Source organism: Gallinula chloropus (genome assembly GCF_964237585.1).
Source record: "Gallinula chloropus genome assembly, chromosome: Z".
Classification (NCBI taxonomy): domain Eukaryota; kingdom Metazoa; phylum Chordata; class Aves; order Gruiformes; family Rallidae; genus Gallinula; species Gallinula chloropus.
This window is the reverse complement of record NC_140089.1, coordinates 41,176,726-41,191,356: the sequence shown is the minus strand read 5'-3', so window position 1 is coordinate 41,191,356 and position 14,631 is coordinate 41,176,726. Positions and strand designations below refer to the sequence as shown.

General features: G+C 37.8%; 1 protein-coding gene across 1 annotated transcript in view; it reads right to left on the bottom strand.

Annotated features, from left to right (window-relative positions):
• The window catches only part of VPS13A (vacuolar protein sorting 13 homolog A), a gene marked incomplete at its 5' end in the record, with an annotated part of 100,106 nt that overhangs the window by 67,885 nt on the left and 17,590 nt on the right, over positions 1-14,631 (bottom strand). Inside the window, 8 exons of the mRNA XM_084277968.1 lie at positions 2,114-2,231; positions 2,958-3,090; positions 6,620-6,756; positions 9,206-9,320; positions 9,411-9,612; positions 11,724-11,866; positions 12,608-12,702; positions 13,065-13,200. Coding sequence (XP_084134094.1) covers positions 2,114-2,231; positions 2,958-3,090; positions 6,620-6,756; positions 9,206-9,320; positions 9,411-9,612; positions 11,724-11,866; positions 12,608-12,702; positions 13,065-13,200 — 1,079 coding nt within the window. The remainder of the gene's footprint in view (positions 1-2,113; positions 2,232-2,957; positions 3,091-6,619; positions 6,757-9,205; positions 9,321-9,410; positions 9,613-11,723; positions 11,867-12,607; positions 12,703-13,064; positions 13,201-14,631) is intronic.

The window sequence follows — 14,631 nt, the reverse complement described above, 5'->3', positions numbered from 1 at the left end:
ATAATTTGTATTCCCATTTGATATGATGTCTTGCATATCAAGACTGGAAATTCTAATATTTACTTCTGATTTAGCTACATAAAGCCTATTTTCCTCACAATCAGAAATTGTTTCCTTTTGTTTGTATATTTAATTTAAATACTTGTATTGAAATCACATCACTACATAATTATCATACAATCCTAATCAGATATATACTATACAGAAGTTGATGATTTTCAGGCTTTTAAAGAGCTCAAAGCAAGAAGGAAGAGCAGCAAGTCCTTAAAAAAAAGGTTTGAATCTCCACAACAGGGCAAAGTGCTGTACTAGTAATTTCAAGACTGGTAGGTGACTCCAGAATACAGTAATACCTTCTGCAGAATAAATGCTGTAGAAATTTGGAGACTGAACCAGACACAAAATGAACAACTTCAGCTGTTGCTGAGCCATGGTATCAACATGCTAGCTTTAAAATGGTTACTTGCTCTATGTTCAGGTTTAAGCATTATTTATGATTAGTAACTCATTGTGGTGGTATAGACTTACCTGGTACTAAATTGCTATCTGTGTCATTCCCTATAGTTGTAGGCAATGCAGAAACTCAGAAAGAAGCAGCAGTTGATCTCCAAGAAATATTACTATCTCAGTGGAAGAAATATTTGCCAACTTCTAGACAAAAGCAGAAACTACCTGCTGTCAAGTAAGTGACTGTATGAGAATTTGGAATGAAGTAATAATATCCAGTCAGGGAAAAATTTCCCCAAATCAGTCTAGATGCATAAACTCCCAAAAGGAGAAGCACACTTGATAGACAAGATAGTTAGAGAGGTAGTACTACAATACTGCACCAGGTGTTCTTATTAAGAGCAGACACAGCTTAATCCAGCATATACTAGCATAACTCAGAGACATGTTGATGGCAAACTACATCAAAACTATGTTCTGTTACACAACCACAGAAATGAAATCTCGTTTTCCTGTCTGGACTTTCTATCATAACAAGACAGATTCCTGTGAGTTCTATTTCCCTTACCTCACCTCCTTCAACAAACAGAGAAAAAGTAAGAAGGGAAAGAATAAGATGTTTTGTAAAGTCAAGCATCAAAATTTAGAAGCTTATTTCTCAGCTTTCCAGAAGGTGGCACCATTATACCATGCAATCACTGGTCTGCATTCAGAGTACACAACTCTGGTGAGATACGTTATTTTTAGGGCTTTTTTTCTGACTAGGCAAATCCAACATTCTTCATAGTTCTTTTACTTCAGAAATAGACTCTTGATCTTGTTGACTGTACTAAACAATTTCCTGCAACAGCCTAGGTCTATTTTTATGCCATTAATTTTCTGAACTGTCTAGCTAACATCTGAACTTCCAACAGTGTCAAGAGTGAAATAAGCAGATGCTATTTTATCGTAGCATACAAATATGAGGCTTATAAATGACTTGATAAATTAAGTTACCTTCTACTGCATTAGTGTGCAAGTACATCAAAACTGATCAGATTTTTTAGGTCCAATCAGACATTAGTGAAGATGTGCTTTCCAAAATACAGGCAAAATTAATTTTTGCCATTTGACTTGTTTATCTTTAGCATCAACGTTTCACCATTAATACTAACAAAGATTTTATTTTGATCAAGTTGAATTTCCATGATCAATATTTTTTTTGTCTAAGGGCAAACTCAATTTGTTAAGAGCTGTTTCCCAGAAAAGTGATCTCTAGTAGGTTAAGAAACACAATGAACAACATCAAGTGAGAGAGATGGGGGTGACAGCACATTTCAGACTACTTCTGCACTGTTTATAAAACAGACTTTGTGAGTTCAGATTTTTTGCTCCATGCTATTTTAAATAAGAACTGAAATGTAGCTATTAGAACACCTATTTAGAACAGGTATTAGTATCCTTATATTACACATAATTATGTTATAATAATATAAAATTCTATCACCTCTTCAGTATCTGGCAGCTTCTTAAATTTTTCTCCATTTTGCCTGGTGAGTGTGATTTATTTCTAAGATTCACACAGAATTGATGTAAAATAATGCTAGTATCATTAGATCTTTGATTCTCCCCCCCCAAAAAAAAATTAATTTACCATAAAATTTCAAAATAGGAAAAAAATACATACTTGGGCATTCTTGCATCTGAAACAACCATCGCCCTGCTAAATTCCACTTTTACATCCAAAGGCTGCAAGATATGTTGAGATGAACACTTCAGCTTCCGAGCCTCTTGCCAGTTCTCATCTAGAAAAGCAAAGAAAACCTACCGCTTTAACCACTGGAAGAGATTCCTTCTCATTGCACAGATCACAGGTGTAAAGTATCTGATATTAGTATATACTTCTAAAACTCAAGTGATGAGTTTTAGAAGATTCAAACTTCACAATACTTAGTAATTTCTACTGCTCACATCTCAACAGCTACCCCATTCCTGTTGCAGAGTTCTAAGGGCCCAATTCTTAACATATATGCTACTGGAAGTTTAGGGTCTGGATTCCCCTCAAGAGTAAGAGGGTTAAGAATTAAGTTCTTAACACTTCCCTGGTTATGACCCTGTAGCATTCGTTACATCAAACCTTTACGTTTTCTTGAATAAGGGATTCTGATAATATTTTTACCTTCACAAAATGATCAAGCCTATCATTTCAAGTGAATTGTGCTTTAAACTGGGAGGAAAGCAAGGAAAAAGCACTGAAGGAAAATATCATAAATTACAGTCATATTTATTGTGCAACACATTAAGTAAGATGTCTTCAAAAACAAAGGATTTTTTTTAAGTGTTTATTTAAGGTTGGAATCTAAGGCTTTAAAGTATGTTTTAGAAATCCATAAAACGTCATAGGACTGAGTTTAGAACATAAGAAGTATGTTCCAAAGATCCTCCACTGCTTCAGTTAAAAATATAAAAGCACATCAACCACAAAAATATTTTTACTCACATAGAGAAAAATTACTTTCATGACTACTTACCATATTTGCTGTACAGTAACTGTATACTGCTGAGCTGGACATCAAAACTGTCATAAGCTCTTGACATTATATCCTCAATAGTGCTTTGTCCAACTTTGAGTTCTGACAAATCAGAACGACTTTTGCTTTTCATCTTAAAAACAGTAACAAAAAGGCATAAATCAATTTTTTAAATGTTCAAAACAATAATTCTACAAATACTTAATCCTACCATGATAAAAGTCCTTATTGTAAGGGCTAGACCTTACAAATATGACAGAAGAGAACTAGAATTAGTAACCTGTATAAAAAATAGCAATGGAGAGTATTAAACTTGATTTCTTTTTCAAGGAAAGAAAAAAAATAAAAGTAAAATCTATGAAGTTTTATGCAATATATTTTGTATGTAATATTTTCCCTTAGTAAGTGACTCATATTTTGAAGTATAAAATCTCAAGCTCTTTGTAATTAGTAGAATAACTGGAGATTTTATATGTTAAAATATTACTGCATTAGTCACCTCAGAAACACAAAATCTATTTTTGAATCCTGCTGAACTTAGTTGTGACATTGCCCTATTAAATATTAGTCAAACAGAGTAAAAGGGAAAAGAGGGTTTGAACTTTTCATCATCAATGTTCAAAGTCTTTAATTTCAGCCAACATGCCTTTAACTCAGCTTTCAGATGCCTTTTTTTTTTTTTAATTTCATATTTGTATGTACCATCTCTGCTACTCAACCCTGAAGAAACGTGGCTGTCCTCACCTTTAAATGAAGGATAGTAGCTGACAATAGCCTTGCAACCACAGGCCCTGGTTCTTATGGGGGATTTTAACTACACAGATATTTGCTGAAAGGCCTGCACAGCCAACTGCTCACAGTCCAGGAGGCTCCTCCAGTGCATTGACGATAAATTCCTAATGCAAATAGTGGATAAGCCTAGTAGGAGAGGGGCACTGCTGGATCTCATACTAACAAGGAAGGACTGGTTGAAGTGGTGAAGGTTGAGGGTAGACTGGACTGCAGCAACCATGAGATGGTGGAGTTCAGGACCTTAAGCGGTAGAAAGGGAATAGGAAGTAGGACTGCAACCCTGGACTTCAGCAGGGCCAACTTTGGCCTTTTCAGGCAATTACTGGGGAAAACACCATGAGACAGGGTGTCCCAAGGAAAAGGGGCCCAAGATATTTGGACCATATTCAAGAACCACTTCTTCCAAGCTCAAGATCAAAGCATCCCAACAGGAAAGAAGTCAAGAAAAGGAGGCAGAAGACCTGCATGGACAAACAGGGCAAACTCAAGTGGAAGAAGAGAGTCTACAGGTCATGGAAGGAAGGGATATTCCACTTGGGATTCCACTTGGGAGGAATATAAGACTGTTGTCAGGGCATGTAGGGTGGAAACTTGGAAAGCTAAGGCCTCTTTGGAATTAAACCTTGCAAGTCAGGCCATGGACTACAGAAAGGGCTACTATTGGAGACAAAAACTAATGCTAGAGACAATGTAGGCCCTCTGCTGAATACGGTGGGTGCCCTGGTGACTGAGGAAAGTAAGAAGGCGGAGTTACTGAATGCCTTCTTTGCCTCTGTCTATTCTGCTGGAGACTGTTTACAGGAGCCCCAAATGGCTGGAGCCCTGGAGGAAGACAGGATAAAAAATGTGCCTGCCTTGGTTGATAAGGACTGGATCAAAGATGAATTAAGCCATCTGGACATCCATATATTCGTGGGTCCTGACAGGATGCACACAACGGTGCGGAGGGAGCTGGCGAAAGTCACTGTTAGGCCACTATCCATCATCTTTGCTAAATCCTGGGAAAGGGGAGAGGTGCTTGAGGACTGGAGGAAAGCAAATGTTACTCCAGTCTTCAAAAAGGACAAGAAGGAGAACCCAGGTAACTACAGACGGGTCAGCTTCACTCCCATCCCTGGAAAGGTGATGGAAAGACTTATCCTTTGTGCTGTCTCTAGTCACATCAAGGATAAGAGGGTTCTTAGGAGCAGTCAACATGGTTTTACCAAGAGAAAGTCATGTTTCACTAATCTGAGAGCCTTTTAGGAGGATATAACCAGGTGGACAGATGATGGTAGGGTAGTAGATGTGGTCTATCTTGATCTCAGTAAAGCATTTGACACCATCTTCCGCAGCATCCTCGTGGCTAAACTGAGGAAGTGTGATCTGGACAGTAGAGTAGTGAGGTGGATTGAGAGCTGGTTGAAGGGAAGAAGCCAGCGAGTTTTTATCAATGGGACAGAGTCTAGCTGGGGGCCTGTGTCTAGTGGAGTCCCTTAGGGGTTGGTACTGGGACCTGTACTGTTCAATATATTCATTGATCACCTGGATGAGGGAATAGAGTACAGTTAGCAAGTTTGCTGATGACACAAAACTGGGAGGGGTAGCTGACACACCAGAGGTCTGTGCTGCCATTCAGCAAGACTCAGACAGGCTGGAAAGTTGGGTGGGAAGAATTTTAATGAGATTTAACAAGGGCAAGTGTAGGGTCTTGCATCTAGGCAAGAACAACCCCAGGTACCAGTATAGGTTGAGGACAATCCTGTTGGAGAGCAGTCTAGGTGAGAGGGACCTGGTGGGCAGCAGGATGACCATGGGTCAGCAATGTGCCCTCATGGCTAAGAAGGCCAGTGGCATCCTGAGGTGTATTTGAAGGGGGGTGGTTAGTAAATCAAGAGAGGTCCTTCTACCCCTCTACTCTGCCCTGGTGAGACTACACCTGGAATATTGTGTCTAGTTCTGGCCACTCAGTTCTAGAAGGACACAGAACTCCTCGGAAGAGTCCAGTGCAGGGCCACCAAGGTGATTAAGGGAGTGGAACATCTTCCTTATGAGAAGAGGCTGAGGGACCTGGGCTTCTCTAGCTTGGAGAAGAGAAGACTGAGGGGTGACCTTATTAATGTTTATTAAATTAATAATATAATAATCATTCTGTCTTTCTGTGACAGAGACACAGAAAACACACTTCACTTTAGAGATTTTGAGCTTTTAAATACGTTCTTATGAAAAAAAAGCAGATAAGGCCACCTAAAGAGATAGTTAAGTGGCAGAATCATTCTTACCCTGCATACAAGCTAAAAAAAAATAAAATTGCCTACATACATGTAAGATCATCTGTCCTGAAAGAACACACGTTCACCAATAAGTAAGAAGATTGCGAATAATATTTCAGAACAGTCTCTTCTATCATTTTGTAGTGCTAAATTATAATTTTTAATACACTATTAAACTACCTTTTTTGACTCTTCCTCTGTATAAAGTATCACAAAAATATCTCAAACTGTCAGTTTGCTTACTTTCCTCATTTTAAAGTAAACGGAGTCACCAAAAGGTAATTGGTAACAGAAGTAATATTAAAAGATAAGATGACCATTTAATTATGTATGTTAAAAAAAGTTCATATTTTGTACTCTAAGGCAAAAAATTGATAGCTGTAACAATTCAAAGTATGAAGAGTCATTTCATTCCACGGGAGAATTGTTTTCTAAGAATTCTTTTGGCTGAAAAGAGTTCTACCTTGACAGGAGAGCAATTTAAAATAAATACTAATGCATAAAACTAAGAGAAACTTTTACTTAACCAGCACCACAAAATACAAATTAAGAAACTGGAAATCACATAGAAGCCAAACTAGCATTTTCTTCTAGGTACTTCATTAGGTAAATACGTACATTAAGACTACCAAGATCCAGAAGCAGTATATTTGACGTACAGTCATAGAATCCTTTTTGTGGAACAATGATGTATGAAGCCATGAGGTTAATTTTGAGGTCAAGAACTTTCTGGGTTTCAATAACATACAACAGACCTGAAAAACAATATATTTAGAAAATATAAAGTAATCCATGTAGATGTTATGGAATTAGAAGAAGCTACAAAAAGACATTCAAGCTGAACTTTAAATAAGCTGTGTGAATGCTATATAACTAAATTCAGATGCTCTTCATATTTCTTCTGAACCAATAATTATAGGCAGTCTTTAAAGAAGCATGAAGTAGATGAAATTGTGATAGCAAACGCGGTAATGGATAGAGACAGCAACATGACGCATGCAAATCCGAAAAGGTTTCACACTGAGCAGAGATGCAGTAAGAACTGGAATGGGTACTACAACTTTGAAATTGCTGAGTTAACACACTGTGCTCTGAGGATTCAGAGATTTAATTGAACACTTCCAAGGATTAGGCAATCCACAACCTCTCTGGACAACCTGTTCCAGTGCCTCACAACCCTCACAGAGAAGCATCTCTGCCTTATATCTAGTCTCAATCTACGCCCTCTTAGTTTAAAGACTACATCCATTCCCTTGTAAACAGTCCCTGTTCAGCTTTTTTGCAAGCCCCCTTCAGGCACTGGAAGGCTGCAGTAAGGTCTCCCTGGAGCCTTCCTTTCTCCTGGTTAAACAAGATCAGCTCTCTCAACCTGTCCTCAAAGGAGAGGTACTACAGAGCTCTGACTGTGGCCCTCCTCTGGAGTTACTCCAACACGTCCATGTCTGTCTTGTACTGGGGACCCCAGAGCTGGACACAGTGCTCCAGGTGGGGTCTCACCAGAGCGGAGGGGCAGAATACCTCACTCAACCTGCTGGCCACGCTGCTTTTGATTGCAAAGGGTTGGCTTTGTGGGCTGTGAGCACATATTGTTGGCTCATGTTGAGCTTTTCGTCCAACAGGACTGGTCTCAATCTGTTCTCAGTGCAGCTGGTAATTGTGCTTGGGATTGCCCCAACCCACGTGCAGGACCTTGACTTGGCTTTGTTGAACTTCATGAGGTTCACACAGGCCCACATCTCAAGCCCGCCAAGGTCCCTCTGGATGGCATCCCCTCCCCCAAGCAGTGTCGATCACACCACACAGGTTGCATTGTCAGCAAATTTCCTGAGGGTGGGTGGACTGAACCCCCACTGTCTGTGTCACTGACAAAGATGTTAAAAAAAAAATCTCCTGGGAATTTTTTAAGTTTCAGCCTAAATTTTACCAGCAATGCACAGCATATTCTTAGAAATTTCCATCAAGCTTCTCATTTGGAAGTGGAACAAGCTTTTAAATTACTATGGGCAAATCAGCATTCTTGTGAAGGTAAGAACCATTGGTAAAGTAATGCTGTGCTTAAAGTATAGACACATAGCATGATGTCATATTTCCACAAAATAATTAATAACCATCAGAAACAAGAGTATTCATTGATAATGAGCGGAGAAACCAGCATACTGAATCTAAGCAAATCTTTATCAAATCTCAGGAATATATTCGCTATTGCCAAAGAAGTTTCTGAAAGAAGAGCCAAGTAAGTTGATCTATTTAACTGTCAACTGTTAGAACTAATCTGACATTAGTTCTTCTCTTGTTTATGGTTGAACCGTTTAATTAAGGACTAACGAATAGAAATATAACCAGTACTTGATGGGCTTGAGAAAAGCATATTCACGGCATATTCAGATTTTTAAAAATGTATTAATTAAATATTAATAGGTTATAAATGTAAATGAGGTTAAAAAATACTGACTTTTTAACTCTAATTTAAAAAAATTACATAGGAAATTTACCCTTGCCATCCCCTCCCATACACATTCAGAGACATGTTGTTGCACTGGACACCCTCTGATTTAGAAAGCCTCTGACATCCTTACTGGAATAAATTAAATCCTGAAATCACTATGCTAGTCTCTGTAAGTATTTACCATTTTACAAGATCTCTAGAGATAAAAAGCTAAGATGAAATGAAAACCAGAGGAATGGCTTTAACACTGAGTAGCCAGAAAAACAAATATAGTTTATATGACCTGATCTAAGTAAATTCAGAACAAAATCAATATTCATCAAGGAATAAAGTGGAAAACACCTATAGAAAGTAACACCTCTGTGAAGGCTTTAGCGCTTCATTACATGACTAACAACTCAGTATCAGTTTTTAAAAAGTGCACGGAACAAGTAAGGTCATTTAGAACAAAACAGAAAACATTGGAAGTAAACTGTTTTTAACTTTGCAAGGAGTAAAACAAAATAAACACTGAATTGGTATCTCAGGGTATGGAACATATTTTACAAAGAGTTCAAGTTGAAAAATATACAGACATAAAATTATCTAATATCTGGAATAAGTGCTTTGTAATGAGATTGAAAAATTTTATTTCTTTTGGTGTTGTGTTCGAAAGCTATGACTTGGATCCATGTATCTCCATACGGAAAGATACAATATTTTAATACTCCTAGAATCAACAATTTGAGTTTGCAATCTGAAGAGCTTTCAGCACTTGCCTGTTGATGTTTTTTCACGGAACTCTTCAAGCTTCATCAGAGTTGCTGATGTCAACTGCTCTAAATGTACATCTTTTGGAGGCCTGAAGAAATCCACTAAGTTATTTATTGTCATCTGTTAAAATAAAGCAAAAATAATACATGGCAAATTTACTATTAAGAAAGATTTTTTTAATAGTTATACCTTATTTAAATATTTACTTACTGCATCATATATTATTTCCAGTGGCTGTGATTCTATTCTAAGCCTCTGATCTGCTTTCTCATCCAAAGGATTAGTCTCAAACATTATACTTAAAAGTGAGGTACTCTTGTCCGAATAAACAGTTCGAGAAGATAGGAGACAGGGCGTACACTTCTCCCGGGACATGCCTGTAACTTCAAGTGAGGTAATTTTTGTTTCAAACCTGTAAAGAAAGGCCAACAACATGGTCAGATGTAATACCCATCTGGCTAGGTACAATAACGGTAAGACTATGATGAACAGGCTGAAGAACAACATATCTACCGTATCTCAAATAGGGTAAAGACAGTCTAAGGATATTGGGGTCCAAGTTATTCACTTCTGTCATGGTTTTACCCCGGCTGAGAGCCGAGAGCCACACAGCTGCCTGCTCTTGAAAGAAAAAAAGGAGGGGGAGAAGAGAGGGGAGATGGGGGTGACGCAAGGGAAGGGAAAAGCAAGGGGCAAATAACAACCCCAAAACCGAGAAACCAAAAGCCCGTGGGTTGGGATAAGGATAGTTTACTAAAACAGCAGAAAGGTAAAATATCACAATGCTAACAGGACTTCAGAGCGAAAAATATACGAAACTGTTGATACACAATGCAGTTTCTCACACAACTCAGGCTGTGCCACCCAGAGCCGTGCCAGAACCCGACCGTCCCCCAAAAACCACCCGTCCTGGAGCCGCCTGCTCCTCCTCCCACCAGCCCCCCTTTATCCTGAGCATGACGTAATTGGCATGGAATACTCTCTTTGGCCAGTTTGGGTCACCTGTCCTGGCTTCATCCCCTCCTTTCTCATTAATAGAGAAATATGAAGAACTGAAAAAGTCCTTGACTGCTTGACCACAACTAAAAACATCAGGGTGTTACCAGCACTGCTTTCATTTTAACTCTCAAACACAGCATTCCATCCGCTGCTACAAAAGAAGTTAACTCCATCCTGACCGAAACCAGGACAACTTCCTATACTTTTCATGAGAACTGGTGCTAGGTCAGGGAAGAGACATGCCAATGGGAATTCTATAGTATAAGCTCAGGAAAGCATAGTTCATTGTAGGGGTATGCAGCATGTCTGCTAGCAACCCGGTCATGATGACTGAAGAAATAGACTATGACAACATTCCTGCATTCCCTTGAGGTAGGAAAATCACTTGCAACAAGCTCCTGTACAGGGTGATAATGAAGTCCAGGTGCAGACTGTCCAGAGACAAGAAGAAGGCGGAAAAAGATGACCAATGGACAAAGTGTAAAACCACCCCTTAGCCTATACCGTTCTTAAGTATTGTTGGGTTAATACTACAAAGTGTCTGTGCAGTTGCAATAAAGTGTCTGAAACATATTAGAACACACAGAACACTACATGGTGTGTTGTGTCCATCTCTACAACAACAGTTCATACCAAGGAATAGAGATATAGCAGAGGGAAGGGTTCCAACACAGAAATAAAAGAATGACCACAAGAGGAGCACAAGCCTCATTACTCTGAGGAAGTATTTTTTATGAGTTTGACTTACTTTTTTTCAATATCCCAGGTACCTCTAACAACTCTAAGTTGAAGATCTTTATCTCCCAATGCTCAAAGAAAGGGTTTCACTGCAAAAATGCATTTTCTTCCCTTTTTCTCAATATGAAAGCATTATAAGGGCCATTTAGATGTACAGGAGAATAAATAGAAAAGGTGCAAGATCAAAAGTATCTTAGTATCATACACAGACTATACTAATGTCCCCCAAAGTAGAAGGGAACAAAGTTTAAAACAGGAAGGCTACTGTCCCCAGATTTTTAAGTCATTACATTTGAAATGAAAATATTTCATATTGCTGCCTTTGATCATCTAATGCGAGAGCACAAAACCGAGCCAAAACAATCAGTTACAGCTTCCTTCCGCAAATCCAAAAACTCCACTGAAAACTCCAGAACTTTTCAGTCATGTTCAATGCCTACAAACAGTTACAAGATCACCTTGCTCAGATTAAGTTTCAAAAGGAGTAGCAGTCACTTTCCAAAGCAAGAAACACATCACTAAGTGGATTGATTGTACACAGCAATGTTAAACTGGAATAAAAGGAGAAAATATCTTTCAGCAATAAAATTTCTGAAGATTAAGAGAACTTAATCTTGGAAAAACATTCACTTTGTCCATCGGTTGCAGGATGATTCTGCTCCTAGACTTCACAAGAAATGACAGTGAAAAATTGGAAGTTAAACATCATAAAAGAGCCTTAACATGCCTATTAGCATTAGCATTGACATTTCATGAGGAGTAAACAGTATAATAAAGAATGTTCACCTTATTGCTTGTGCACCTGGTCGTTGAGTAAATACTGTACTCAAGCCAGTTAATGCAAATTCAACCAGCTCTGGAGTTTGCTTGTTTTCTCTTATTGATATAGACATGCTTAATAACTTCACAGAGAACTTCATGGCTTCATACTAAATAAGCAGGAGAAACAACAGTGGATTATAAAATATGTTAATATACATTTCCATATAGTTTATGAAGAGGTGACAACGACAGACAAGGAACTGTTTGATATTCTTTTTCTGCTGTATCCTAACTGATGTAAAAATGATTCTACAAAGAGGCAGGGTTACAGTTAGAGTAAATGATGCTTAAAAACACCTTTGGTGTCTCTACACCACATTTTGAGATAAAGCTCAGATGTAGAGCAAGAAGGCAGCTGACTCTACTGTGCATGGTATCTCACAAATGTAACTTAGCGGACTTTCTGAATAGTTCCGAAACGTCGTTCTTCCCCACTACGGTCCTTCAATCTGCTCTTTCCTAATACTCACTTAATCTACCTCATGTACTATCAATCATATTTAAGATTGCAGTAAATCACTTTGTGCAGTTTCTTAAAAAGTTTCTGAATATTATGAGTGGGAACATGAAACATTTCCTATTTTAAACAACAATACACTACTTATATGATTTTATTCCAGCTTGAGAACATCCAGAGTAAATTCTATAACCACTGTCCTGAAACTACACCTAAGAATCCTCTGCTCTGCACAAAGCCATCGTGCAGTAACTTTAAAGAGTGGAAGAACAGTAATCAAATACAGAGACAAAGCTTCAAATAATTATAAAAGTGACTTTCTATCATCTTTTGATCTTTATTAGCACCTAAAGCCATCAATTGTTTGGTACTGTAGTCGGTTATGACTTACTGATTTTGGAAGGGTTGGATCCACAGCTGTTTCACTATATCCAATAGCTGCGTAAAGTTTAGCCTTCTCTTCAAGTGTCATCAGCTCTTCAAGGCCTGTAGCATTGCAAGAGGTTAGTTAAACTCACTACAGGTATCTGAAACAAGCAAACACTGTTGTACACTTTCCAGTGCTTCATAGGTCTGTAGCATACAACTAATACTGTTATTGTCCTAAATTAGTAAAAGCAAAAACCCTGAGGTTTAAAGCAAAGTCTTGAGTCTCCCAAAGTATGACAGATCTATGGAAAGAATTGTAAGATACCTCTGTAACAGGCAATTAATTCTATCAGCCCAAAAAGGCTAAGAGAAAAATCTAAATATCAGTAATCCAAAAACACCAAGTTCCATTCATTCCATCCTATAATTCTAACAAGTAACTTTAAGTAATAGAAAAAAATATGCTAAAATGAACATACTTGAACCCTTTACTTCTTGTTTTTCTTCATGCTTTTTTTCACCTGACCAGCTCCATATCCAACTAAACCAGCCACCAGAATTTTCATCATCTTGTTTTACTCCTGGTCTGTAGATTTTTAATCCAGCTTTAGTCGCCTGAAATTTCAAAAACATATTTAACCAAGTAATTTCCCTCATGTTCCTTTCTTCATTTTCTTAAGAAAAACATAGATCCAAGACTTGCTCTAGCACATCAAAACATCATTACACAACAACCGAAAAAGCAACAAGAATGTCATCCTGTATTCTGATAGATGAATCCTCTACCCTAGATTGAAAACAACAAAAATTTTTCAAACTATCTGACACAGAGAATTGATGCAGTTCATTGAAGCTGCTGTTTGGTACCTATTGCACTAGTGATAAAGATTTAAACGTGGCCTAGGGTTTGTAATATAAATTTTTTAGTACAGAATTCGCAGAATATTAGATGGTACTGTGTTCACATATGTGAGTTCTGGGAAGCTTGTTTTCAAGGTCTAGAGAAAAGCAAGCTCTTGAAATTCAACTCTAACTTATGTTTTTAAAAAGCAATAAAGTCTAACAAACACTACAGTCCTTTATCTAAAGGGTGCTCCTTTAAATTCCCAGTAGACTTAGGGGTAACTGTCAGGATACCAAGCTAGCAGGAGATTTGCCTATAACAAGTCCTTTCAGATCCTTTTCTGAGATATGACTTGATAACAATATGACAGATTCTGGCAGATAGATAGAGGTAGAACACAGTTTATAATCACTGTGACCTGATTTTCAATATTTGGAAATAAATTCAGAGACTTAGCTACCAGATCTTTCAAGATGCTTTTCTAACACTTTTCAAATGCATGGTTTAAAGCTGAAACAAATTAAAATTCATTTGCTTGCAATCTACTTCTAAGCACTACAGAAACCTGTAATATAACTCAGGACTATAAGGTGGTCAGGAATGCAATATGACAAGCTTTTGGAAGCATATGGTCAGAAAAGAAGAATAAAATCAGACAGGAAATTCTTCGGGACTTCCCTCACCTTGCAAAGAGTAGGGAGAAAAAGATAAAACCAAAAGAAACTATACAGTACAAGATTAAAAACAAGCCAAAACTAACTACAAGAAATCAAATCCCTTCTCTCTTCTTGTGAAAAGCACTCCAATTTAGCCAAAGAACTGAAGAGAAGGGCCGTGAAAGAGTCTGAATAATTATCACATAAACATCCAAAGATGGGTGTGCATACAGACAATTTAGAAGGAAAAAAAAATCACAATTATTGGTTCCTGTGTAGAGTATTGGTTTAGAAGCACCATATTTATCACTGCAGCAACTGAGTTCAGACCATACTTGGTAGACTCAACCAAAAAACAACCCAAAACCATCTTTCAAGCACTGACATAAACTATTAACATTAAGTTCAATTATTAATACATTATTTCAGATGCTAAACTTCATATTCTGCATACTTTCAATCATATTATTAATGGAGAAAGAACCCTTCACCAATTTCAGAAAACCTATACAGATTTTACCTCAATCTCCTGGGATGACGCTCAGA